We start from the raw sequence: 27,922 nt of genomic DNA on the forward strand, positions 1-27,922 counted from the left end.
CCTGGACGTCCCACGCAACATGGGTACATCACTTGTGGTCTGCTAGGCTATGTTGAGCATGTCTCCAACAAGTTGTTGGGCTGGAGCAGTTGCAGCCTGTGAAGATGAGACAGCCAAAGCCCATTCTACATACATACCACCGAAAGCCTTCAGAATTGGTCGTGTGACCAAAGGAGGAATCATGACATTGGTGAGCGTGATTTGAAGAGTAAAATGCTAAAGTTTCGTTTGTCACATGACATCATTACTAGACCCTAGCCGTTGAATGTGGCATGAAGCAGATCATGGCTGGCATGTTTGCTTATGAACTCACTGCAAAGACTTCCTATGGCCTTTGTATAATTTTCGCTGCAGGTGATACCTTCCTTTTTCTAGTTATAAGCATGCCTGGGCACAGCAAAGGTACTTTGAATTTAACCTTATTAGCCGAGTCGGTCATGCATCATCGTGTTTATCATGGAAGTTCACACCTACCAGCCTCTAAATTCTTTATTAAATTTCGAAGCCACAACGTTCTTCTCTGAGTCTTCTCGAGTTTTTAATTATTTATTTATTCTGGGGAAAACCACAAGATCTATTCGGAATTTAATCACAAAATATCTCTAGATAACAATAGGACTAGCTGGAGACTTTTCCTAGTCTGTTTTTCTAATTAAAATATATGCAGGTCTTGATCGTACTCCAGATTTAAAACCTGAACCACCATGTGCACATCTGCTCTACAAGACTTAATTTTGCACATTGTTTGTTCATGATATAGTGTTTTTGCAGCGGTTATGCAGCTGCAGTTGTAGCGGACAAGCCAAATCTAAATATAGGATTTGTTTGGATAACTTTGAATCCTAGTTCATTCTATGTGGATGGAGAGAACATGTGCGAGAGAGAGAATCATTTTTCTGTGAAGACCCTCTCATGAAGCAAACGCCGGGTGGGGATAGCTAAGGTTGTGTTTGGTTAAGTTTTTTAAAAAGTGCTTCTGCTACTAAAAAGCAAAAAGCCAATCAAACAGGTCAACCTAAAGCTATTTTTTAGAAGCATATGCTTTTGGGTTGTACAAAGCATATGCTTTTATGTGGTATAATTTTAGGATCACTTTGGATCTTACTTTTGGCTTTTGTCTTTTTGCTTTTCAAATGGGTGGAATAGAGAATTGTTTCACAACTTTTTGCAGGGAGATAAAGTGAGGGGTAGTTTTATACTTGTTTCACCCAAACAACTTATAACTTTTCCATCATAGTTATTAAGGCGCCGTCTAGGCGACGACTAGACGTCCGAGCGATTTTTGAATCATGGCGTCGTCCTCGCCGCGGCCTCCTCGCATATGGCGTCGCCTTGGGCCAAAAGTCGTCGCCAAGGCGTCGGATTTGTTGAGGCGGACACCGCTGGACGGAAAAGGTGAGAGGGAAAGAGCAGCGCGATCCGTGCGCGGGGAAAGGAGGGAGGAGCGCGCGCGCGGGAAGGGAAAAGGATTGAGCTGTGCGTGGGGGGACGAGCAGCGCTGCTCGCGCGGGAAAAGAAGCTGTGGCTCGCATACATCTCCCGCCAGAGGCTCCCCAATCCCCATCGTGTCTTCCCAATCCCATCGCATCTGTTGAGAGAGAGAGAGAGGGAAAGGAACGAGAGAGGAAGAGGGAAGAGGGCGGCGGAGCACCTGAAATCCGGCGCTGGCGCTGACGCAGACGGCTGCCCCGCGCAACTCCGCCCCATCCGCACGACTCAGCTTGTCCGCACGACTGTCTTGTCCACGACTCCTGCCCCTTCGCGACTGCTCTGTCCACCGTCCGGAGAGCGAGAGGGAAACAGAGGAGAGAGGGGAAGAGAAGGGGCCATCCCCAATCCCCACCTGGTCTGCCTCCTTTTCTCCCTCCTTCCTCTGCTCTGCTGCGTGGACTCTGTTCTGCATCTTCTTCCTCTGCTCTGCTCCTTCTACTATGCTCTGCTGGTTGCTTCCTATCTATGGTTGCTATGGATTAGCAGCATTAGTAATTAAGTTATGTTATGTCATGTCACTAGAGTCTAATTTGCTCTTATTGAGAGATGAGAGATTTCAGTCAGATTTACTAGTTTGCTACTTTATGTTGTGCCCTATTACTGTTGCAGAACTATTTAGTATGATATTATATATGGTATGATTTGCTTCTGATTTCTAGTGGTACTATATCTTAAGATGTTAGTATGGCGTCGCCTCGCCTTGCGCCTTAAACGCCTAGGCGTCTGGAAGGGGGTCGAGCGCCGCACCTCGCCTTACCGCCTTAAAACTATGTTTTCCACAACACTTATCTTATCGTAGCAATTTTTCACAACTCATAGTCCACAATAGTTTTTTCTACTACTAACAGTCGAACCAAACAGACCCTTATTGTGTTAAAACCAAATAATTTGACACCTCTAGCAAGACCTGGTATCAATTTTATGTATTTATAATGTTTGAATAAATTTATAGAAAGGAGTGTCAATATTTATGACACCAAATAGATATACTATGAAAATATATTTCACAAGGAATCTAATGAAACGAACATTGATACTTTTATATATAAAAGAGAGTTGGTTAAACTCAAGATGGTTTGACTTGGTACTATGCTAGAATATTTTTTTTATTCAAACTTAGGTCTTCTGCACAAGCGCTCAAAATTCTCTCAACAATCAGCAGCTGAGAGACTCAATCCTTGTTCCAATTAGCATTCTGTGGAATAAAGGAAAAACATGACAAAGAATTAGACAATATAAGAGGACAAGGTGGCAGACTCGAAGAGATAGTTGCGTGCACCACAAGCTTGCTTATGAATTTAGAGCCACCCTTAAAAATCGAATTTGTAGTTTTTAGAGACGGTTGAATAACGTCTCTACAAATGATACAAAAAATTAGAGATGGCTAGCCAACACCCCTAAAAATTGGGTTTTTAGTTTTTAGAGGTGGTTGAATAACGCCTCTACAAATGAGGCGGGAAATTAGAGATGGCTCGTCAGTCGCCTCTGAAGGTCCTAGATGTAGTAGTGAAATATCTTTAAATAACAATAGGACTAGCTCCTGATGAAAGTATATGCAGATCCTGATCATACTCTTTAAAACATAAACCACTACAAGACTTAATTTTGCATGTTGTACCTATATAAGCTCGAGTCTATTGTAGTGGCCTTTACTAAGGGCCCGGGGAGGAAGATAACGTGTGACGGCTTACGCATTTGAAAAACGTGCAACCCATTTTCCTCCTCCACGTGACACCCCTCTAGTCGTCTTCCTCCTCACTGACGTCGTCGTCCTCGTCCCACCCTCGCTCCAGCTTTCATAGCCCTATGGCTAGCGGCTCCCGCTGCCTAGCCACGCCACCCACCTCTCGTCCCTGCCCTCCCCTAGCCTCTGCCGTGATGCCTCCGCGGTGGTAGTGCGGTGTGGCCTGTGCGTGGGCGGGCTTAGTGGCACCCAAGATAGTGAGGGAACTTGGTTCCTAGTGCAACACAATAGAAGTTGTGGACAGAAGAGAGCAGTAGCGTGGTTCATGGTGAGGATGCATGTGGTCAGGTATGATAGGATGTGATGACGACAAGATAGACAAGGAACACATAAGTGGCATTGTAAGTTGAGGCGACAACGATGCTTCTGTTGGAGAGTGCGACGAGTAGGTGGGGTATGATGCAATAGGGGAGAAAGGGAAAGAGGATAGAGAAGAGAAACATAAATATGACATGTAGTCCTTACTACCACGTGTTGTCCACACAAGTGAAAGCGACCTTCAAATAGCTGGATGACCATACATGCACGAATTTGATAGCTAAATATTTTTGGTTTTGGAGTTATATCATGGACAAAATCAAACTCGACATAGTTCGGTGGTAAAAAAATGGACCTCTCCCTTCTTAAAAGAATTCATGATAAACCCTAAGAGTTAAACAAAACAATGCCTCCAATTAATAATAATAATACCCATGAGACTTTTGTTCACTCTCCTTTCCACATACTCAAGTACATTTTATTTTTTAGGTTAAAATGCTGGTCTTGATCTATGCTTGAACAGGACACAAGCACACTTCAGCAAATTTGAATGCTTTCCAATTCAGTGTCAAGATTTTAGATATTAGAGCCCACCAAGTGTACTGTGTACAACAGCTCGTCGGCTAGATTAAGCAAATAACTATAACTCAATGCAAGATGTCAATAGAAAACAAAGTTAAGCATCCACCTTTTCATCAAATTCATGGTAATTTTGTTGACTATGTAGCGATTATATACACATCCGAACCTCAGTGCTGGTGGTTAGTAGTAAGTACTCCATCTGTCCTAAAACTCTAAAATACAATTGATTTTTTGTTGTTATAAGTCAAATCATCATAATTTTGATCAAATTTATGGAGAAAAGTATTAACACATATCAAATGATAGAGTTAAAATACAAAAAAAAATCATTTAATAATTAATATAAGAAAGTTCATTTGAGATCGTAAATATTATTACTCTTTTCTACAAACTTGGTAAAACTTAGAATGTTTTGACTTAGAACATCTGAAATCCCTTATATTTCAAGATCGATGGAGTAGAACCAAAACTTTACTCTTATGTAGGAATCCTTTAATATAAGCTACCGACACCGGTAACAAAAAAGTGATGAAATCTCAGAATCCAACTTTTCATCAAATCTACTTTGTTATAAAATGAATTTGTTAGCTTCTAACATCTCATTTGCTAAACCCCTATCACTTCAGAACAAGACCCAAAATTATTCTAAATCATGCTCCCTTTCATAGCCTTTAAGACCCTCAAGATACCCAAGCAGGGAGATACCCCTGTTATCCAATAGTATGGATGATTCCCTTTTGGCTCCTTTTGATATAACCGTACATTTATATATATTCTTGTATGCTCAATTAGGGGTTTATGCTAGTGATGTGAAAGGAGAATGTTGGGGCATGCACAAAGTCGTATGTCTTGAACTGGACACGTTTCAAGTATTAAGAGGACAAGGACAAATCGGTGACATAAACAAGGATGGACACGTGTCACAGCTTTAGACATCTTTTGTTTTTTTCTGTGTTTTTTGAAGAGCGAAGGAGTAAACCTTTACTTGAGGGTTAAGCCTAACAAGTTATATATGCATTAAAATAAATCTTATCAGTTAAAGCTGGACAGATTGAGACTTATATATGAATCTAAATATCTTGTCAGATCGCATGCTTTCCCATATACCTGCATTTGATTAATGAGCTAATTATGCTTTATGCAAGTCTATGAGCTATGCTAGGCATATAGTTGGGTAGAAAAAGAATTCAAAAGATGTCTCAATTCTGTCAAAGGCTATATATTCTCATATATTCATGTAAACAATTTTTTCTCCGTGTAATCCAGGCTTGATGTGTAGTCATCCAGTAGCAGTCCAACAATGTGTGGAAGAGTATTTGGAAGCTACATGTCCTCCCATAAGGTTAAAGATCTTCATCTAGAAGGTGATTAATATAATGAAGGATTTCCCACTAGAGTAAATAAATGGAAAAGAAATTTGGAGTCTAATGGCATTTGTCACTTGTCTATATATATGAGAACATATATAAAAGATGATACACAACTTCCTTTTTAACAACACATTGCTCTCATTTAGGGATTGTATCTATGTATGAGTCCATAGAGCTAACTTCTTTCAATTGCTACCATCCTTATAGTTAATCTAATCATGCAACATAAAACAGGATATCAAAAAAGGCAAATGGTGTATTAATCCTTCACATTAGGCTCCGTGACAATGACAAGGCATGACTTTAATAAGTACTAGTACTCAAGTACACCTATTGCGGGATGTAATGCCGAAATTTCGTGCCTTGTTCAGCTCGACAGTGCCATTTGAAGTTGATGTCTCGTTTATCCTGATTGGCCCCAAGCTTTCCCTGAGCAGCCATGTCAACTACACATATACGCCTATATGCATCTTTAGTTTAAAGAAAGGAGTTTGTTATGAGCTTCGTTTGATTAAGCTATTGCTTCAAGTAGATTCCAGGAGTGTTTGATCGGTTGCTCCATTGATTAATGGCCATGATTTGGATCTGATGAGTCAGCTAATCCATCACTAATGCCCGCTGCATATAATAAGCATTCTGTTAACATTTGCATGTCACTTCAGGTGTTTGTGTGTGTGTGCACTTTTATTAATAATATAAGAAGAGGACTGGATGGAGTTTGATCATGCATGACCAAATGGATATTTTGATGACCTGTAGCTGATGGTAGAGTATGGTGTGTTGGAGGTCATTATTAGAGGATATACTGATCCACTCCCAACACATTCACAAAAAGTTCTTGTATTGACATCGACATGGAAATACATGTATTGGAGAAAAACAATGGATCTAAGAAAAATGGTGAGTCTAAGAGTTGTGTCAGTACCATTGCAATGTTTGCGTGTGACAAGTCGTTGTTCAGAGAAAACCAGCTATCCTTGCCGCAGTTGTTTTAGTTTAGTTAGGACACTATTAGCGGAATAATAGTGGACCATGGATTAGCTACCAAATTGACAGGGATTCTGACATGAAGCAGCCTTATAAAATTGGAGTCCCTACGCACAGATTCTGATGGGTTTAGTCCTAGTAGTTGTTTAGTGAAATTTTCTTCTACAAAAAACAAAGTTCTCAACTAATCGGCTAGAGAATATTGAACTTTTTTGTTAGAACAGTACTGAACTGTTGATGCAGTGCATGCTCTTTTCTCTCTGTGCATATTGAGACCCACAACATCCAACTGCCTGTATCACACTAATAAGCTAGTCAAACTTGGGGACATCCACTTGGCAGTGTTATGCAGATATCAATCTCAACAAAGCTTGAACTCAAGTATTGATCAATTATTGCGATGAACCTTTTTGATTCACGCACCAAACAACATTTTTGGCTTATCAGTATCATTTTGCAACAGGAAGATCATACTGAGTGAACCCAATATACCAAGTTCAGCTGACTAGCTATCTAGGTGAATCACCACAAAGACGATACACAACTACATCCTCATTACATGTTTAATTTGTACAATAACGACAGCTTGCTGTTATAGGACATTTTGTGATAGATCTTGAATGATATTAATCTAAAAAGGAAATGGTTTAATTATACTAGTATAATGCACCTCCATCCTCATCACCTGGATTTGAGTTCCGAGTCCTAAAACCACCTCAGGTGTCCATGGTTAAATTTAGACAAGAAAATTAGAGGTATGCAAAGGGTGATTGTTTTATGCTGTTGCTGTGCAGTAATATCCACTTAACATGTTTGCAGTTTCACGGCAAAATCATGTGAACATGAGATCTGTCAGTACACTGCACTTTTAATGTGGGAATGCATGGCAATGAGGAAAACTTCCCAGTTCCGACCATGATCATAGAACAACCAAGCAGACAAACGACCTGCCACCAGTCACCACTCACCACTGATGCAGCTGCTGGCATTGTGCATCTTGTGAATGGCACAATCACAATAATGACGATACATCATGAATTATAGCTTAAACCATGCATCTCAGAATTTCGATTTTAACATTTTCCCAAGACCTAATTGCAAGGGTGTGATGATCTTGACATTGCATATTGCCTTATCCCATTGGTGCTGTTTTTTGGAAGCCTTGCCTTAGGACAGGATAGTGCATGTCAGCATCACTAGTTAACATTGGTGTCCCACTGGTCATTTTGTTTTAAGTTTTCCATATGTATATACCTGATGAAGTCATCTTCTAACTTCCAAACTTGTTGCTATCTGTTGACAACAAGGCTAGCATCTGAAGGAAAACACAAGCTTGCATAGCTAGTGGGTGTGCAAGGGCACAAATATATTTAGAGAAGTAAACTGTGGGAGTTTTAATTTGACAAGTTTGAGAGCAGCACTAGAACCAAGAGTTAGCGAACTACTCCTTGCGTCCTAGAAAATGTTGATGTTTTGGGATTAAAAAATTATCCTAGGAAGCTTGATTTGTTTAGTTTTTGGACACTAGGTTGAGACCACATTTCAGCTTGAGACCGCGGCTAGCTATGCCTCTATGCATTTCTTTTAATTAGTGTGGATCACTTCAATAACTACATAGGTAATTTCCATTGAACACTCTTATATGCACAACCACCACACTTAATAGATTAACCGCGGCGGCCGCCCTAAAGCAACCGCCATAGTTAATAGTCATTAATGATGGCGGTTGCTTTAGGGTGACCGCTGCGGTTAAGTTTTAACCATGACGTTTGTTTGTGTTAGGATGGGGGACAGGGTTCGAAGTTTTCTCGATCTGTGAGAAAATATCATCTAAGAATACCCGAGGACTGTCATACCCTCATAGGTTGAGTTTTTTTTTAAGTAGCTCTATTTTGAGACGGCTGTAGTACCAAAAATTATAAAACTTTGTTCCCTCTGTAACTTACAAAACAAAAAAGTTACAGGACTAAATGTAAAATAAAAACACTAAAAGGAAATTTAACCAGGAGTCGTACTTATCAACAACATACAAGGGTGCAAGTTAAGAGCAATTGAGTGTTCACAAATACGTGTAGCTAGTTTTAATATAGGAGCTAGCTAAACTCCTAAGGCTACACTTACATGTAGAACACTTTTGTGTGCCGTGTAAAATACCATATCCAAACGATCCTTTTGCTGTTTTGCAGCCTCTTTTCTGAGGCCTATTTGTTCTCTTCTTCCACGTATAGGAGTTTGGCAGAAAGACGCGGGGCAACGTGAGGCCTTACATCAAAGCTCACGTCCTTTTTCAGATAACAAAAGAATTAATTGAAGAGAGACCTAACTGAAGCAAATATATACACTACCAGCAACTAATTAACTAGGAGGAATCCAGATGAGTAGGTACAGATAGCCATCTCGAGTAGTTCATTATTCAATATACATATGCAATAATCTAAGCTTAAAATAACTATTAATAGGTGAACTATAGGATGTATCTGCACAAAAGTGTTCCTTGGAATCCATAAAAAGTAAGCTAAAAGAGATTAGATCAGGATCCTCATGGCTGGACTTCACATTACACATGCTACAACTAGCAAGAAATATGCAGAAATCTCTAGATTAAGGGATGTTTGGGATTGCTCTGCTCCATATTTTTCAGCTCTGCTTCACGTTTTTCAGCTCCACACATTCTGTTCAAGAAAAAAAGATGAAGTTATAAGAGCACCTAAAGAGATGCTCCACAATCTCTAGTTTTTTATGAAGCTGCTCCTCGGTGGAGTTGTGAGACAAACTCTAGCTTTTCCGAAGCTGTTCTACTGTAGAGTTTGTAGAGCGGTCTTAAATACCCTCTAAATGCTCGATTTACTAAGCTATGTCATGCAGATCTCTGTCATCCTATATTAGCTTATTACTTAATTCAACTGCCACACTGCAACTATTATGAGCACACACAACTAGCCATAGGCTAACTATAGCTATCTAGTTCACCATTTTCTTTGGATCTTTGCACGGGTACAGGCTGACTTGCTTTTAGGTCAAACTAGTAGCTTATAGGTGATCAAAAGAGACACTTGGCAAGACGTAAGATGAACGTGTGGTAGACACATATATGCTTGTACAATAATTTCTGTAATAATAAAAAAAATAAGTCCAATCAGATTTGTCCTAAGTCAAATTCTAGCTTTGATAATAGGTCCCTAAAATTTAAGATAGATTGACAATGCTACTATATAGATTATTCATCATGGTAAATCCACTTACGCATATACAAAACTCTTTCCATCTAAATATATGCTACTGTATTTTAAAGGTAATTTAGTCAAAATGTTGTATTGAATACACAACTGTGTTGAGATATGCTAACTTAGCTTATATTTGTGATAAACGAAAGAATTTGCTTTATTACTGTACTTTTCAACTGTAGCAATAAGTGGATATGCATTACTAGAAATCATTGATTTGTAGAAGTGGTTATGCAACCATCCTGGAAATTGGTTTCTAGAAATTTCAAAAACAGGTGTGGAAAATAGGAAAAAGTTTTAATCGATCTATCATAGGAGAATAACACTAGCTAAGTAATATTTATATAGCACATCAAGGAAGCCCATACACCGCCACACCATACCACACTATCACTTGTGACCAAAGTCCAAGTATAGAATATAATACTTTTTATTATTTTTTATGAATCTTGTATTGAATATTTCTATGCCTAAAAGATCTAAAAAAAATCAACTATACAATTTTAGATCTCAAATATTCATCCGTGGTTGTTTGAATTTTAATTTTTTAAATTTGAGAAATTAAAATATACATTTTGATCCTAAACAATCTCAAATAAAAAATATCAACTATAAAGTTTTCATGTCGTAGAACTCTACTGCTTTAATACAATAATGTTCATGTTCACCATACTTAATTTAAAGAATATTAATTTCTTTTTATCCAACATCTATTTCTAGGATCAACCAAATTTTCTAATCACCCATAGAAATGCCCCTATTTCAAGGGACGGTCGATAGCACCATTAATCCGTACACATAAAGTCACAACCTCTACATATTGTGGTTGAAATGTGGGGTCATATGACATGTGGGGCCAGCTGACGTTAGCTTTTTGAAGAAGCCACAACCATTCAACCAATAACTTTTTTCTCACAGCTAAGAACCTAGAACAACTTTTCTACGACCCACAACTCACAATAACTTTTTCCAAAAGATATAGCTCAACCAAACAGACTGCTCTTAACTGAAAAAGTTGTTAATAGTAGAGTTATACTCGTCGAGCACTAAATTTTAGTGTTGACTTTTGTTTAGATTTGACATTGTTAAACATGTCAAATCATATACAAGATCTTATATTAAATATTTAGATATGTAAATCATTTTAAATTTAAAAGTTATTAACTGTAAAGTTTTAGATATCTTTAAACTTATTTTGGTATAAAGTTTATCTTGATCCAACTTTATATGAAAAAGTTATAATTTTTTATGCAAAGTTGCTTATTAGTGTGGTTGAAGCCACAAATCTCTCGTGAAAGTCCATTTATTACTACTTGTACTATCACTATCAATTGAAGCCACGTACCAATAGCAACTCCCTCTAAACCAACTTAGAGCAACTCCAGTAGGGCCCCTACTTGAGCCCCTATAGCTAAATATGGGTGCCTAGGCAAAAAACAGCACTCCAGTAGGGCCCCTACTAGAGCCCCCAATTTGGGGTGGGCACCCAAATCTTCCCTGCAGCCTCTATTTCTGTTGGCCCAACAGCCCAGCCCCCATCCTGCGTGGTGTGGCAATTACCTCATCACACCGAACAAGCGCAGCTTTGCCCATCTCCCTCCAGCGCTAATTTTCACTACCGCGCTCCCTCCCTCCACCTCCGACCTCCACCGTTGGGCCTCGCCGCCATCCCTTCCGATGAGAGTGGCCTCTCCTCGATGAGCGGGAGCAGCCCCAGCCATAGTTATCGCGAGCGTCGAGCCTCCCCGTGGCCATGCGGTAACGAAATGTTTGACCCAATGACGAGTGGGTCCCATATGTCATTGTCTGCCAGTTTGGATTTGGGGGCCTTCATTTAGGTGGTACTGTTGGAGTGAAAGCAAAAATTTTGGGCACCCAAAAGTAGGGGAAGCACCCAAATGAAAAGTAAGGGCTCTACTGCTGGAGTTGCTCTTACAAGGGAGCAATTTGGGTAGTCTAGTCTAACGGATGGATTTGCTCTATAAAGATAAGTCAATACCACTCTGGTAAATAGTTGAACAGTGCAATCCAATTGAAAGCACACAATGCAATCAACACAGTCCAGTATATTTTTTTTTCATCTTATTATCTTTTAGTTTATCATTCTTTTTCAAATATAGCATTGTACCTGCTATGCTTGGGCCCCTTCTTGGGGCCACACTTGCATGGATACTCTTTACTACAAGAAAACTAGTTGCTCCTTCACTAAAAGCGCGATAGTTATCTTATAATTATTTGTTAGGAAACTAATATCGTTTATCGCCATACAAGCATGATGGATTGATGGTTATCATTTGCTAGTCATCTGAAGCTAGTCGTTTATTATCATGAAAGTGAGTGACAGAGGCATGAATTCTAAGAGCTATACTCTTATTATATAGGAATATTTTTACCTAAAAAATGTTTCTCTTTTTATGAGTCCGGGGTCGCCAGGCGGGGTTATCTCCCTTTGTCCGCCTACACATATGCGTGCTGCTGCAGATTACACATAATTTTCTTGTGTGTTCGATATGCGTGGCACATTTCGCGCCAATAGTTGTTAGGACTGGTCTTTCAGAAGATAATAATGTTACTTGCAGATCTATGCACCCAAATCGTTCGGAATCATTACACGAGCTGTATATATAGTTTTCATGTATACGCGTGGATCATGATAGCCAATATTGTGGCGGCTGTGGGTTTGGTATTAATTGTATGCAATGCCACTCATCATTGCTGCGTTCATGCATGTTCTGTTGCCCACTTAATTAAAAAAGGCTCATAAAAAATTCAATTAGGATCACTCACACAACTAATGATCTTCTTATTAATGTCATGTGTTGCCCAAAACTACAACTCGGTTTATATCGTTTCTCCATCTAGAATACTTGGAAAACAAAAAATAATTTTAAATTATTTGTACTACCAACAAATTAAGAAAATCGTGTAAAGATATAAGCCAACCGCTAGTATAAACCCAAGATTAACACTAATGCTTCCTTAAGTCAATCGAGCAACATATTACACAGGTAGTTGTCTTAAGCCTATATCAGTGTAAGTAGAGCATTTGTACTAGTGGTAATATTAGGAAATCCGCTTGTAAAAAATATATATCTTCACTAGTGGGTCATAGCCATGAGCCCATAGTTCTATTTGTACTAGCGCATGTTCTTTAGAACCGTCAGTGAAAAAAACTACCATCAGCAAAAAAAAAAACTATTTTTGTATCAGTGTATATTATCTTTTTCAGCCATGCATAACAACACAGACCGTGCATTGTTCTTTTTGGGACAGAAGAGTATATGATCATGAAGCTTCACACGCTTTAAGTTTCCAACTCAACGACTCAGATATGTTCAAGATCATGACAAAAGGCAACAAGCTAGATCGAACTTTGGAATGGAACAATTTTGAGATTTGCACAAAAATTTGATAGCGACGCACGCTTTGAGAATCTCAATCGAACAGCACACCCGATCAGGCCCAAAAGTAGTCCGAATACGTTGATGATTGACGAACAAAATTATAAACACACATGGTCCCTACAAGGACGTTGTTAATTGGATTTCTTGGATCATCGAGAACACCATTTATTGTTAATTTTATGGAGAGATGTGGAGATGTACACAGGCCAACATACACACGAGATGAACGTAGTACCTTCCAGGAGGTACCTCACATGCAACCAAAGCTAGCTAATGGTCCAGGCTTAATTCTTAAAAATATGTTTAACCAATTTGCTTAGCTAGATACGCATCTCGGCAGTTGCTCAATCTATATGTGTACCAAATGTATATCTCCTCATGATAGTCTGTCGAAATGTGCGCTACTTTTTGGTGACAGATCTTGAGTAGGTACTTAGTTTTGTTGATTCCTGTACTCTTAACATATGAAACAGAATCAGTATTAGTTGCTACGAATCGTACCATAGCGAAGTTGAGGAAAATGTGTCAACCTGGCATGCTGTTCGAAATGATACTTGAACTTTGTAGGTAGGATTATTGCAAAGTAAAAGGTGTACAAGAAAATTCTCTTGTTCCAATGTAAGTGGGGTCTCAATATATGAGGCCTCGTTTAGTTCACTTTAAAACCCAAAAACTTTTTAAGGTTTTTGTCATATCGAATCTTGCGATACATGTATGAAATATTAAATATAGATAAAAAATAATAATTAATTACATAATTTGTCTGTAATTTGCGAGACGAATCTTTTCGACATAATTAGTCCATGGTTGGACAATAATTGCCAAATAAAAACGAAAGTGTTATAGTACCCAAAAACGTTTCTCACCTCCTCAACTAAATAAGGCCTGAGTTCATTAGTGACTGACCGATTATCCTTACATTTAGATTAAGATAACTGATTTGGTCTTTGATGTACATGCCGTTTTATGTTTTCTTGCCCTAGCCTTTGTTTTTCTTAAGATATAACAGAGGTAAAACACTCCACTCGTTTGAATGTTATTATCAAAAAAATCTCTCTTATCATAGACTTAATTATTGTAAAGTCAAAATAGACGCCACCTGAGGTTGGTACAGACGTAAGCACATTAGTTTAGTATACATTACTTAGTTTATTATATTCAATAATCCAATAAGTTTGAATGTTCTTAGTTGTCTAAGATTAAGAAACATATATACTATCCAGTAACATTTTATAAATATTCTCTTGAGTTGTATCTAGCAAGAATATTCTGTCACATCCCAATCACCATGGCAAATTTATTAACACAATAATGCAAGCAACTATATATGTGTACCGAGTTAGACCACTCGTTTGATACTTGTTAAGCGACAAGTTTTTGAGAAACAGGAGAGGCTCAGGGAGCCTCTACTGGAATATATTAAAAGATAAACAAACAGAAGAGTTTACAAAGTTAAGCGACAAGTTGAAAACAAGAATTGTATCATACTGTATGCCATTGCCCGTTGCAGCTGGAACCAGCAGGGATATGCGTACTGCCGGTTCACTCTAAAATTAATCAATTTGGCAAGTTTTCTCTAGTTCGCCTAATACTCCGTTCATCCCTCCATTCCAAATTGTAAGTTCATTTCGGTTTTATAGATTCATAGTGTTTGATAGTGTATATCTGGGTGTTTGGATTCCAGTGTCACATCAGACATTTGGATGCTAATAACTAAGGGACTAAATATGAACTAATTATAAAACTAATTGCAGAGGAGTAGACAAATTAGGGAGATGAATCTATTAAGCCTAGTTAATCCATAATAATTAGTATATATTTATTGTAGCACCAAATTATCAAATCATGGACTAATTAGGCTTAATGATTTGTCTTACAAATTATCTCAAGATATAGAATTAGTTTTATAATTAATCTATATTTAATACTCTACTTCTAAATTAGTGTCAAACATTTGATGTGACAGGGACATGTTTGGTCTGTGGAACCAGACGGGCCTCTAGATACGTAATCAAAAAGCTATATATGTATCTAAAAAAAAACTAAAATAACTTATAATTTAGAACGGAGGGATTAAAAATCTAGTTATAATTTATTAGTTTACACAAGAACCAAATAGATTAAAAGTGCATGATCATAGGGCAAATTCATTACTCATGTATCGATTTACGTCAACCGATAAGTTTATATATCTACTGGTCTTCATTATTCTTATATATTCAGTAGGATTAGGAGGCACATCATCCATCAGGAAATGTAGTATTATCTACCATTGTTTCACTAGCTACCACACTAGTTGGAACCAACTAGGAAAGCTCGTATGGTCAAAATGATGTTCAACACTTACAGTTATTTGCATGCTGATTAATCATTGAAAGTGGTTTAGGGTGGTACCAGTATCAAACTTAGCATTACATTACAGTAAGCCAAACTTGGTCCACTTCACCCCAGTCTAAAATATTCTCACAAAGACAGGATCAAACTATTTTAATTTGATATCCAAAAGCTGCGCCTTGACTACTATAGTTTAGTGCTAATCATGCATGGTTAGTGTTCAGTAAACAACCACTGTCACATACAGAACTGATCACTCCAATTGGCCAGGAACCGTTACACTGAATCGTTCAAAACATTCAAAACTTTCTCAGGCGGAATGTTTTATATGTAAAAATCGTCAGGACTAATTCTGTTAATCAATAGCTTATATGGTTATTAGTTTTCAAAGTTAAGATACATATACATCCCTGAATTAATTCATACCTAGGCCTCTTAGACCGTCAATAAACTTTCACCATCAATTGAACTTACCCTGTACCATCACACATATGTATATAGATAGTAATATATAGTGCAGAGGCAAGAAAACACTCAGCAAGTCGTGTGTAAGTCCATCGTAAATAATTATTAATCCTAAATAGTACAATTGCTCAAGAGTGTAAGCTATGGTTGAACATGACATAAGCAATTTAAAATGGGGTCACAGAATCATCATGCAATATGTTAACCACATGCACGACGACAGCAAGTTTACAAGTGAAGTTTGTTAGATTGATCCTGACGAAGACTGATACAACTCAAAAACCCAAGTTGGAGCTAAGAAACCAGTAGGAAATAGGCCAAACATTCTCACCAGCTGCATACCTGAAATAGAAGGAAATGAGCTTAGGTCAGCTAGTAGGGCCGGGATACCTAGTTTCTCTTACCTTCAATTTTATGTCTTTTTTTCTTTTCAGAAACAAATATGTTCAGTTTCACAAGGACGTCCTTATTAGCACAAATACAAAGCTGGCAAAATCCTCTCTGCAAGGATGATTGAGATGTCTCTTAGAGAAGGAGGGGGATTTGGATATGGTGTTCCTGTAATTTTACAAAAATCAAGGTCTGGTTTCCAAATCAGACCCTCCGGTTTCCGTAAATAAATTGAGTACACTAGAAATTAGGTTAACTAAGATAAGCAATTAAGACTGCGGCTCCTAGATGACGTCTAGAGAGTTACTATCGAGGTCCCTACATACAAGTAAGCACAAACCAAGTAGAACTCAGAAGAATCACAATGCAATGCAAATAAGGGGATTTGCAATAATCAAACCAAAGTGGAGATGCAATTATTTGTTTATTATCTAAGTAGATAGTTAAATACACTAGTGACCCTCAAACTTATACGAGTGTGTGAAATAGGTCTACGAACTTCGAAAAGGCATCCATGCCCGCCACATGGGCATTTCTCGTTGATGTGGCATATGTTATAGTGTGGACCTCTAATAGAACATTTAAGCATTGATGAAGTATGATATTATACTTAGTGGTTGTTTGACTGGGCTCCTTCTAGGCTTCTAAGGGGGCTTCTCTAGCCTGTTTTCATTGAAAAATGATTTCTTCTATAAAATGTTTGGTAGGGCTCCTCCAAATGAGCCAGAACCGGAGCTAAGGAGGAGCCTTACCAAATAGACCTTTATACTTGCACCTCTAATCAGCTAAGCTAGGCTTGATTCTAGACATATCAGTTATATCTAGGTAGACATATATGATTATATTCCATAAGATTATATCCTGATTGGGTACCAATCCATGTAAATGCTTTGCCCGCAGTATATATTTGGATGCCCTATCTGGAATTTCTAGGTTTTTGGCCTACATCCCAGCTATCTAACTTCATCAATGTTCATAAAGCTAAGTGAGCTTAGCTAGTAAGCATACATAGAAAACAGAGTTAGAATCTCACTTATTTAAAGATAGTAGTGTTCCTACTATGTTTCAACACAGAGTAGCTAGCTTGGCAGCATAATCCATAGCTAGCTGCATATGCGTGACTTCGGTAACAACAATATTGCATCTATATCTAGCTAATTGGCCACGGTTCCTAATTACTAGCTAGGCCCCATTTTCTTAACACTCGTAATTAAGGAGTAGTGGTTAAGGACAGCTATACACAGGAGTAGAGGACATAGAACTGCAGAGAGATGTGAGAGATGGCTAGGAACTGGTCCTACATTATTAGATAAGCACAGAGACATATTCTATGCCATGTTTATGTTGGGTTTGCCATCATACTCACATCACTTGTTTTTTTTCCCTATACTATTGAAGTATTGATCAAATCAAGCTCACAAATCTATTATACAACGGCAACATTGTTTTTCCCCCCTTGCATGTCATCCACTGATCACTACTATTATTTTCTCCTGGCCCCACATACCCCAGCCTCCTAAGCGCTCTCTCTCTCTCTCTCTCTGCCTACTTGTATAAATGCCCAGCTCCTTCCCTCCCAAGTGAGAAGAGGAGGAAGAAGCACTCAGCAAGAGCTTTCAAGAAGCTTTGCTTGTAGTTGTGTTTGCTTTGCTCAATCTACTGAAAAAAAAACAGCAGAGAGAAAGAGATCACCATAACTGAGTTATTAGCAAGAAAGTGGTAGAGAGGTATGGGGGTGATGGACGAAGCAGAGCCGATGAAGAAGACGATGATAAGAGTGAGGGAGTTTGACGTGGAGAGAGACCTCAGGACTGTGGAGGAGCTCGAGCGTCTGTGCCAGGTCGGCCTATCGGGCGACGACCAAGGCTCTGACCCTGTGGCCGACCATGATGGCGGCGGCGCAGCGAAGACGACGACGAGGTGCAGCAGCAAGAAGAAGAGCAAGAAGAAAGGCATGTCGCTCTACGTCGAGCAGATCGGCGACCCGTTTGCCCGGGTGCGCCATGCGCCGGACAACGTCATGCTGGTAATTTTACTATGCCACAGCTCATGCACCCGGCCAGCCGCCGGGCGCCATTGACGCTTTCAGTCTGACCTCGCGTGCCTCCGGCATGGTAGTGATGCTCATGATCGAGCGTGCTTGATTTGTGCAGGTTGCTGAGTACGGTGAGGAAGATGAGGTCGTCGGAGTGATCAAGGCGTGCACCAGGATGGTAAGCAGAGGAAAGAAGAAGCAAAGCCTCAGCAGCAGCAGCAGCAGCAGCTCGAAGCAGTTCGTCAAGGTGGCATGCCTTCTGGGCCTCAGGGTGTCCCCTTCCCACAGGTGATTAATTAAACAACTAAAGCAATTAACCCGAGTTAATCACTGTACACAAATCATCAGATGCTGACACATTGCGCGAGCAAAGCTGCAATGCGAGTGCGAGCAACCACCACCACGTGGGGTCAGTGCGCTGACAGTCGCCTTTCGTCGTCTCCGTTGTTGTGCAGGCGCCTCGGGGTCGCGACGGAGCTGGTCCGGCGCGCCGAGTCGTGGTGCGCGGCGCGCGGCGCGGCGTACGCCACCATGGCCACCACCGAGTCCAACGCCGCGTCGCTCGCGCTCTTCACCGGCCGCTTCGCGTACGCGCCGTTCCGGCGGCCGGTGTTCCTGGGCCACCCCGTGCACCGCCACCGGGTGCGCATCCCGCGGGCGCACCGCGTGCTGCGCCTGCCCCCGCCGCTCGCCGCGGCCGCCTACGCCGCGCTGCTCCCGCCCTCGGCCGCCGAGTTCCTCCCCGCCGACCTCCCGGCCCTGCTCAACCACAAGCTCACCCTCGGCACGTACCTCGCCATCCAGCGCGGCGGCGGCGGACCCGACGAGGACCCGGCCCGGACGCCGTCGTTCGCGCTGCTCAGCGTCTGGGACGCCACGCGCTCCCTCCGCCTCCGCGTCGGCGGCGCGCCCACGCTCCTCCGCGCGTCCCTGGCCGCGGCGCGCGCGCTCGACCGCCACGCGCCGTGGCTGCAGGTGCCCTCCGTCCCCGACATCTTCCGCCCGTTCGGGACCTACCTCATGTACGGCCTCCGCATGTCCGGACCGGAGGGCCCGGCGCTCCTCCGCTCGCTCTGCCGGCACGCGCACAACGTCGCGCGCAAGAACCCCGCGTGCGCCGTCCTGGCGGCCGACCTCGGGCCTGACGACCCGGCCAAGGCCGTGGTGCCGCACTGGCCCAAGTTCTCGTGCGACGAGGACGTCTGGTGTATCAAGAAGCTCGGTGCTTCCACCGTCGGTGACAATGCTGGCAACGACGACGACGACTGGACGACGTCGCCGCCGCCCAACGTCCTGTTCGTGGACCCCCGGGAGTTCTGACGTGGGCCCAATGCGAACAAGTTTTGATTTTTTGAAGACCCTGTATATACATCATATACATACATTATACATGGACATGATGTTGCACGTCGATACGAAAAATTGGATTTGCTTCTTGCAGCTTGCTCTTGCACCCAAGTATGATTGGTTCTGAAACTCTGAACTTCTGAAGAGCAGTCGGTGGTCATTTTTTTAAGTGAATTGGCCATCTATCTCTTCAAGATATGCATTCAAGGGCCAGAACACTGGACATGCTGCACTTGGGGTCTCTTTTGTATAGCAAAATGAATCATAGCTCATTCTAGCACAGTTATTCAATCAAATTTGAAAGTGAATAAAGTTTATTTGTTTATATTATATGGTTTACATGAACTGAGTCAAAGCAGCATCGACCACGCAACCAGCGTGAATTTGAGTGATAAGTACTACAAAAGGGAGTTGGAGGGAGAAGCCACAAATTGCATTCCGATTTCTACATAAAAAACGGCTCATGCTCCTCTTGCATGCCAAAAAAAAAACAGCTCCTTCTCCTAAGGTATTTGGTACGTCTCATCCACCGAAGCTGTTGTTGGAGCTAGAACCAGAGCCATATACCAAACATACCCATTACAATCAATAGTTCCCTTGAATAATTTATAAGGTCCATATCCACTGACCATCGAACAAACGTAAATCAAGGTACTGAAACTTTGAAAGGAGTTTTGTACTTGCTGTATCATAGTAATCTCTTGTTTCCACAAGATCACATCTGGCACAAATCGTAGATCAAATCTCTGAATGTTGAAAATGAAAGGCTTTTTCTATATATGCAGCAACTTGATGGGTCCAGTTCAATGCAGCTCACAAAGGAAAGTGCTGATTTCGAGATAATGTCGCGACCAACCCCAGATAGCATATAAAGGGGCTCGAATACTAATTGCCTTTTGCACCAATGCTGCGAGTGCAGACAGTGCGTACCTTCTTCGAGCCACTGGCCACGGCGAGGCCCTACGTGAAATTTATACTAAGACTTACGTTCTGGGCTCTCAGAATAGAAACAGCTAAGAAACAAAAGAAGAGCAATTTTATCCATGTACTACCTCAGTATCCTTAGGTTCTCCAAAACCTGAAACAGAAACGTTGGACATTATGATATAGCAATCAAACTATTTGTTTGGTGATAACAAATATTTTTTTACAAATAAGTAACAAATATGTACAGAGGGCAGAAATACATAAAATTGCAAAATAGTACAATTTGCAAGTGACACTGGAATTTGATTCTGAAATGCATTTTCCTACTGGGACAATAAGAATGACATACAGCTATCAATGCCAACTTACATGCATTCGCTGTTCATTTTTTCCAAGTTCAAACAGAACAAAACTGAAGATATTCTATGTGCACCGAGAAAAAGTGCAATTGTTTATGTCATACATCTGCTGTGTAATTTTTTCAAACTATGAACAGAACATTCCTTGCATTTCTCTTCGTCTAAAGAACCTCCCTAGATAGGAGGCCACAAATTAAAGACAGAAGCATATCTGTTGCTGGCTGTCATGTGCAGACTGAGAATAAATATGCGAGTTGGCCCCATCTAATAAAGAGTAATGTGGACAAGAATATGCATAAGCAGTCCAATCTGCTTAAAAGACACTATGCAACTATATCTGACAAGAACTGCAATTGGACGAGGATAAGCAAAATATCAGTCCAATCAGTTAGTGAACCACTTAAGCAAAACCGAATAGAACATGTTACAAAGGGAACAAATAAATAAGTTAGACAAAACAACAATCTGCTTTTAGGTCGCCTTGCATAAGGAATGTACCCAAATAAAAGAGAAAAAAATGGCTAGTAATAATATAACAAGCCTAGAAAGAATAAAAGAACAAAGAAAAGCTAACAACAAGCAAAAATATCAGTCAGTGAATAGTATCCTGCAATCGAAAACTTTATTTTGCACATTTCAATGGCATAGATATTAATATATCAATAGTAATTTATCATTTTATTGGTGAAGACTAATCACAAAATTTTATTTTGCGCACTCCAATTGGCACAGATACTAATCCCTGAAATAATAATTTACTGATGAAGACTAATCAGCAATGAAGAATAAGAAACGCGCTCCAAATAATCTGAAATAGTAATTTACTGGTGAAGAATAAGCACCAGTGATGGATAAGAAATACACTTCAAATCATTCCCGGAGACCAAAAAGATATCAGGTTGCTTTTTTTGGAAAGTGAAAGATCCACAAGAATACAGTAATCACACATGTTTATTTTGATCCACTTTATATCTGATTGCTTAGGAGCACTGGCAAGACTATAGCAGTTTTGACTCCCTGCCCACACATCATGTCCAATAAGGTTCGATTCATAAACAGATACACTTTCAAATAACAAGTAATATTGCACCTTGCTGAGGAGTGAGGTGGACTAGATGGCAACAGCTGAGAAGAGGAACTTTCAAACAATGTGTTAGATCTCATTCCTTCTTGTTACTTGCCCAAAAATATGACAAGGATAGCCAATTCAACAAAAATAGGCATGTGCATGCAGCCAACTACTTGCCTCAGTTGGCTCAAAGGATGGCTGTTGCACTTGCACATGCCACAATGTCTTTCAACTTCGTTCATTATTATTAGGAATTAGGTACTTCACACAGTAGACATAATAATAGGAATTGGGACCAGATCTGCCTTGGTACTCCTCATCGGTACTTAGTTTAGCCATTGGAATTTTATCAGCTTGTGGTTCAAGGAACTGCAAAAATATCAGTCAAAATAACCAAACTCGTCTATAGAATCTTACCGATTCAAGTTTCAAACTGAAGATAAGTTCAAACAGCAGAGTTACAAAAGAAACCACAGAAAAAAAAATCATGAAAATTTGCTAAACTCAAGATTTTCCCGAGCATTTTCAACTAATTACTCTTCTGAACTTCCTCTCTGACAAGAAATGGCGGTGATGCCACAAGCTTCTTCTCGTTTATCAGAGATAGAACCCAAGTTTTTTTCTAGAACACGACTTCACGTGTATTCCATTGAGGAGATAGAACCCAAGTCAATGATCATGAAAATCTCCCTATATTATTTGTCATAGATGTTAGCTATTGCGTATGAGTTTTTCATGAATTAGTTCCATAATAACAATCGAACTATAAATACCTACAGATAAAACTTTCTCCAGTACATCTTCAGGCCATGTAGGCTCAGCTGATACACTAGATAGGATAGTGACTCAAACGGTGTACTGCCAAATGATGCACCCTTTTTCATACAAAGGGGCAGAAAACAAAGTACTGTCATCGTGAAGAGGAACTTTCCATTCCATATCATGAGAAGTAACACTGCGAGGATCTGTAGTAAGGATGTTAAAAGAGGCAGTGGAGACCCAGCAGCTCAGTTTCATTCATGACACATCACAAATGTACCCATTTCACTAGGAAGGCAAGCGAAAGCAGGCTTAATTACGTACGCAAACAATTGACAAAGCGTCCATTACATTCGGTTGATGTAAAACTAAAGCATAAATTGTATGGGTGTGCCTATATAATGCCTTGCACGATTCAACATTGGGACCTACTCTGAAGTTTTTTCAGCTTGACAGTATTGCCTATTTCCCCCAATTTTACTGTCAACAAAGGCCCGTAATAATCAGCTTGGACTAGTTAACTGACCACCACAAGGGAACCAAATTATTGATTGTACATGTCAAAGCTGTAACTATTTTGCTTAGTATTTGTCAGGTAAGCAAGAAACATATACGTTTCTGAACCAGAGAATTGGTGCCCTACTGTGTTGCCAGCCACTTCCAGATGAACAACAGGCGCTTAAAGATAACATGGAAGCAGCTGGTCAGCTGGACTACATTCCATATCATGGGTGACACACTCATGAAGATGATGGTCAGGCAGGATGAGACAGACGAAGTCCAGATCCTGGTAATATTCTCTCGAAGAGTCGTAGTTGAGTTTTAAAGATAAAGCAATAAAGGCATGGGCACAACAAACTGAAAACCACGCATACATAAAATTTGCAGCTACAGCTAATCGGTGATCAGTCGAGGCGGCGCAGGAGATACTCGACTTCGACGTCCTTGGTCAGTGGCATTACCCACTGATCATACAGCTTGGAGAGCACTTTAGGATTGACCTTGCATTCGCTGTCACTGGCAGTGGCATTGTCCTCCAAGGTGACGTTCTGCCCGAAGGTCCTGGCCTTCTTCTCTACTCTCTTCTTAACCTTCTCTTCCACAGCCTTGAATGTCAGCAGATCCATCAAAGAATTGCTGTCCTGAATTGACAGTGAGATAAAGCATAAATGGTTCATGTTCTGGAGCTTATGTCTAAAGCACATTCAAAGCAGACTGAGATGTGGTAGTGTGACAGAGGCCTTGTTTAGATGCAGCCAAACAGCCAAAACTTTTGGAGAAATGAGCACTTTTTGGAAGAATGGATCTAAACAGGGGCTTGTAAAACTTGGCTGTAAAGATTTGGAATTTGGGACCTTGGAGCCCCAAAACTGTGTAAGCTTGCTTAGGGACCCGTGTCATGTGTCTTGCAGACCAAAAATTTGGGAAGCATCTAAACACCTATTTGAATGTAAAGTTTACAGCCAAAAGTTTTGGGATGTAAAGATTTGGGATCTAAACAGGCCCAGAGTACCTTAGTAGCATATAAAATATATAACATACAAATACAAAGCTACCCACTTGAAGGAAATTAAGTTGATTTCTTAGTTGAACTTCAACTATCAAGGTGCACCAATATGTGTAGCCCTTGGGAACACCAAACATTTCTTATATTGCTATACATAGTACCACCAAACCTACCAACCCTATAAGGTAATTTGAGGAGGAAGAGAATGAGATGTTCAGTAGATTGACCTTTGCTTTTATTAATCGACTATAATCTTGAGGAGCATCTTTGAACTTGACCTCAGCAACATATTTACCAATATGAATTCTTTGTGATAGAACCTACAAGAAACGAACCTTGTATGTTACAGGCATAAAATAATTTCAAAGTAAAAGGCTGGCAGTTTGCATTTGTTCCTGCAGTTAAGGAAATTCTAGCATAGAACTCATACCTGCAGACACGCAAAATCCAGTGCAACTGTTTGTGCATAGTTACCATCATCACCATCAACAGTGAATAATGGGAGCAATTCATCAAAATACATTTTCCATATTGCATCATTCACAGTGACCAACAAAGCAAAAGGGTGCAAAGCCTAATAAAAAAGCAATTGAAGTTCAGATCTCAGCAATTATTATTATCAGTTCTTGATATTGCAAGGTTAATGCCTGATGATGTGCACCTTTGGGGAAGGCTTGGTAGGAAAGAGAGGCGAGGGAAGATCTTGAGGGAAGAATGGAACATCTTCTGGCTTTTGATAATGTCCAGCCTATGAGAATTCACGATTGTATTGAGATTGTGTATGAGATTGCACAAGAATGTGAAACTATTGCAGTATATGAAAATTCACACATGTAATGAGATTATGAAGGAGATAGCACAGAAAGGTTATCGTTGCAGTGTCTGTGCAGTAATACCACCAGTAGCCTCTGTGCTATTCAGCTTGGGTAAGAACATTTTGTAAGCACTTAAATCAATGTTTTGACATTCGCGTCTGGTGAAATATCAGTAAACAATGATTGATCATATTAGTTATTCAGTTAGATAAATAATAGGAAGTACATTTTATTTTTGCATGCCAACTGAAATTGACACAAACAAATAGAGACAGGATTCAGTTCTTCGAATCAACACACAGTGGAAAGCTATGTAGAGAAGTGCCAAGGGTGCTCAAAGAACCAAAATCCATCTCTACCCTGATAAGATCTGGATTTCACCAAGTGCCATAACTGCATATAATGTGAACATAATTTTTTTTTTTAAAAAAAAAACTATTTCAATCCTAGAGTACTGAAGTTCTACAACGATTTGCTTTACCAGTTAGATCAAACCTAAATTAAGCATTTCACAAGACAAAAATAGGTAATCTGCCAATGGCAACAACTGCAGCATGTACATTTCAGCTGAATTCCAAACCCAATCAGAGACCACGTTCACAGTAACAAACGACAGGTTCAGACTGACCAAGAACTTGAGAGCGCAGTGATTTGGCCTCGTCCGCATAGTTCCTCAACCAGGCAAGGCAATACAAGTCTTAACAACAGAGAAAACTGACGGCCGGGCCATCAGGGTCGGGCCTTTGCGCCGCGGCCGGCGTATAAAGACGAACAAGCGAGGCATGAAAAGGAAGAAGCTTGCCTTCGCGTTGAGGGCCTCTGCTTCCCGGACGAAGAACTCCACGAGCGAATATCCTCCGCCGCCGCCGGCGGCGGGCGCGTAGGCCGGCGCGTTCCGCGGATGCCGGGCGCGCTCGATGAGCGCGAACACCACGGAGTCCTCCAGCCGGACCAGCGCATCGCGCACCGCGGCCAGGCTCAGCTGCTCGCCGCCCGCCGCGTCCATGGCGAGTAATGGATCGGAGCCGGAGGGAGGGCTACGACGATTGAGGGTCGGGTCGGCCGTCAGCCAAGCGTGAACTGCGGGTGGCTTCCAGGTGCCGGGTTGCAGCGGGGAAAGGCGCGTGATTTGGGCCTCCGGCACGGTGGTGGTTGCAGTGGTGTTGACGCGGACTGCGAGTAGTGTGGTCAGTCCACGGTCCAGACCGTTGGTGGAAATGGTTTGAGTGGCCATTGGGGCCCAAGATGACCAATTTGCTCACCTCCAAGTGCAGTGCGTACACGACGGCCCGAGTGCGGAAACCGACTGAACAGAGTCGTCCACATAAAATGGCAATTGTTCTGCTGATCCATTCCTAGAAGACAGGTGTGAAAAACGTGTTTGATATACTGCTTTAACGGTGGAGTAGTTTTTCTTAGCTTAGCTGGTGGAGATAAAACTATTTTAAGAAAACTTTTAGTAAAACAGATTCTCGTGATAAAGATAGTAAAATATCATAATGCCCTTTTTTCTTTTTATTTATTTATTTATTTATTTTTATCTTTTTATTTATCCTTATCCTCTTCATTCGACCTTATGAGTTCCTCTAACCTCGTGTATTCGTCTCTAGTGCCACACCCACCTCTTTCAGACTCTGCCCTCCTTGTCCCATCAGTTCAGCTCTTGTCCGACTTCGACTCTTCCTCGACGTCCCTCCCTGTGCTCTTGTCACTGCTCCCACCCATCTCTCTCCAACTTTGGTCATTGTTTCTCCTCGCCGTTAGTTCCTCCCTCTCCCCCTCCCCCCGGACTCCAGCACTGTTCGCCGCAACTTCGCCTTATTTCACGATTCCAAACTTGACGACTTCATCCCCCGCACGACTCCCTGTCGACCGCCCTGTCTCGCACGCCTTGATGAAGGGAAGTTTGGGGAGGGCCCATGCACTCGGATGGAGGAGCTGGGTGAAGCCATTTTTTGGGATGCCTTGGAGGATTTTAGCTCTAGAGAGCGTGATTCGCAGAATAACCGGACGCCCCATATCCTGTTTGGTTGGTGAAGCCGCTAAACTGCTCTAGGAGCGGCTCCAGGAGTGCTACCTAATAGGCTTGAAAATGAGTCCCAAAGAAAATTGTCTACCGAAAATGAATAAGAACAATAGGGAAATAACATACATATGTTGAAAAGTGTGTGTAGAGAAAAATATAAAAAAGTGTTCTACATCCAAATAGATAGACAAAGAAGGAAAAAATGGCATGATGTCAGTATATGTTGTGTTTGGTGAACTTGTGACTTGTGAGAGTGCTTTTGCTGCAAAAAATATAGAACGACAATGAAATGTACTTTTGTTACAAAAATAATAGAATGACAACCAAATAGATAGAACTTAAAGTTGTTTTTTAGAAGCCATTACTTTCATGTAGTATAATTTTCTCAGTACCTTAGTTCGTTTCTAGTTTTTAACTCTATACTTTTCAAAATGGATGAAAGTAGAGAGATGTTCCCCAATTGTTCTATGCGCCCATCCCCATCCCTGTGGAGGACGACAAATCCCCATCCGAGGTGGAGGGGGAATAATCTCCATATCCCCAGCCCCAACCCCGAATGGGGAATGCCTTCCTGACGGGTTCTCCATCCCCGACGTCGTGCCTTTGCAACAACATCAGAGAGAATCCATGGAAGGGAGAGTGAGGTGTACCAAGCTCATGCATAAATCTAACCACAGCCGGTTATGGATTCCTCGTTGACCTCTTCCTACGGCCCTTGGCCTGGAGCACCTCGACCTCTTGGGCTTGCTGCTGACCTGTTATAACGACATAGATGTAGACCAATGGCAGTGGGAGAGGCTGGGGAAGTAGGCAACCAGCACTATGCACA

The 27,922-nt window shown here is 40.9% G+C and overlaps 2 protein-coding genes across 3 annotated transcripts; one reads left to right on the forward strand and one right to left on the reverse strand.

Annotated features, from left to right (window-relative positions):
* On the forward strand, positions 17,834 to 19,697 carry LOC8077625 (probable N-acetyltransferase HLS1). Its single transcript, XM_021458918.1, has 3 exons — positions 17,834 to 18,275; positions 18,403 to 18,572; positions 18,740 to 19,697. Exons 1-3 carry the CDS (start codon positions 17,979 to 17,981, stop codon positions 19,602 to 19,604), a joined length of 1,332 nt encoding a protein of 443 aa, XP_021314593.1. The 5' UTR covers positions 17,834 to 17,978; the 3' UTR covers positions 19,605 to 19,697.
* Positions 23,313 to 26,404, reverse strand: LOC8077626 (chorismate mutase 2). 2 transcript variants are annotated; one of them, XM_021460463.1, is made up of 6 exons: positions 26,330 to 26,404; positions 25,870 to 26,240; positions 24,914 to 25,000; positions 24,683 to 24,826; positions 24,480 to 24,572; positions 23,313 to 23,887 (listed from the first exon to the last, which is right to left on the reverse strand). In XM_021460463.1, the coding sequence occupies exons 1-6, from the start codon at positions 26,391 to 26,393 to the stop codon at positions 23,651 to 23,653; spliced, it is 996 nt and encodes a 331-aa protein (XP_021316138.1). In that variant the 5' UTR covers positions 26,394 to 26,404; the 3' UTR covers positions 23,313 to 23,650. The 2 variants fall into 2 exon arrangements, with proteins under 2 accessions (XP_021316138.1, XP_002453406.2); XM_002453361.2 differs by having other exon boundaries at positions 25,870 to 26,340.

This window comes from Sorghum bicolor, chromosome 4, assembly GCF_000003195.3.
Source record: "Sorghum bicolor cultivar BTx623 chromosome 4, Sorghum_bicolor_NCBIv3, whole genome shotgun sequence".
Taxonomy (NCBI): Eukaryota; Viridiplantae; Streptophyta; class Magnoliopsida; order Poales; family Poaceae; genus Sorghum; species Sorghum bicolor.

Bases quoted from the DNA above. Each gene is read 5' to 3' on its own strand.
- LOC8077625 (XM_021458918.1), top strand. From the start codon at position 17,979: ATGGGGGTGATGGACGAAGCAGAGCCGATGAAGAAGACGATGATAAGA. The intron at 18,276-18,402 runs GTAATTTTACTA...TGATTTGTGCAG, and splicing joins CGCCGGACAACGTCATGCTG to GTTGCTGAGTACGGTGAGGA. The intron at 18,573-18,739 runs GTGATTAATTAA...GTTGTTGTGCAG, and splicing joins AGGGTGTCCCCTTCCCACAG to GCGCCTCGGGGTCGCGACGG.
- LOC8077626 (XM_021460463.1), bottom strand. From the start codon at position 26,393: ATGTGGACGACTCTGTTCAGTCGGTTTCCGCACTCGGGCCGTCGTGTA. The intron at 25,001-25,869 runs GCAAGCTTCTTC...GAATTCTCATAG, and splicing joins CAGAGGCCCTCAACGCGAAG to GCTGGACATTATCAAAAGCC. The intron at 23,888-24,479 runs GTCAATCTACTG...CTGTCAATTCAG, and splicing joins GTCGATTAATAAAAGCAAAG to GACAGCAATTCTTTGATGGA.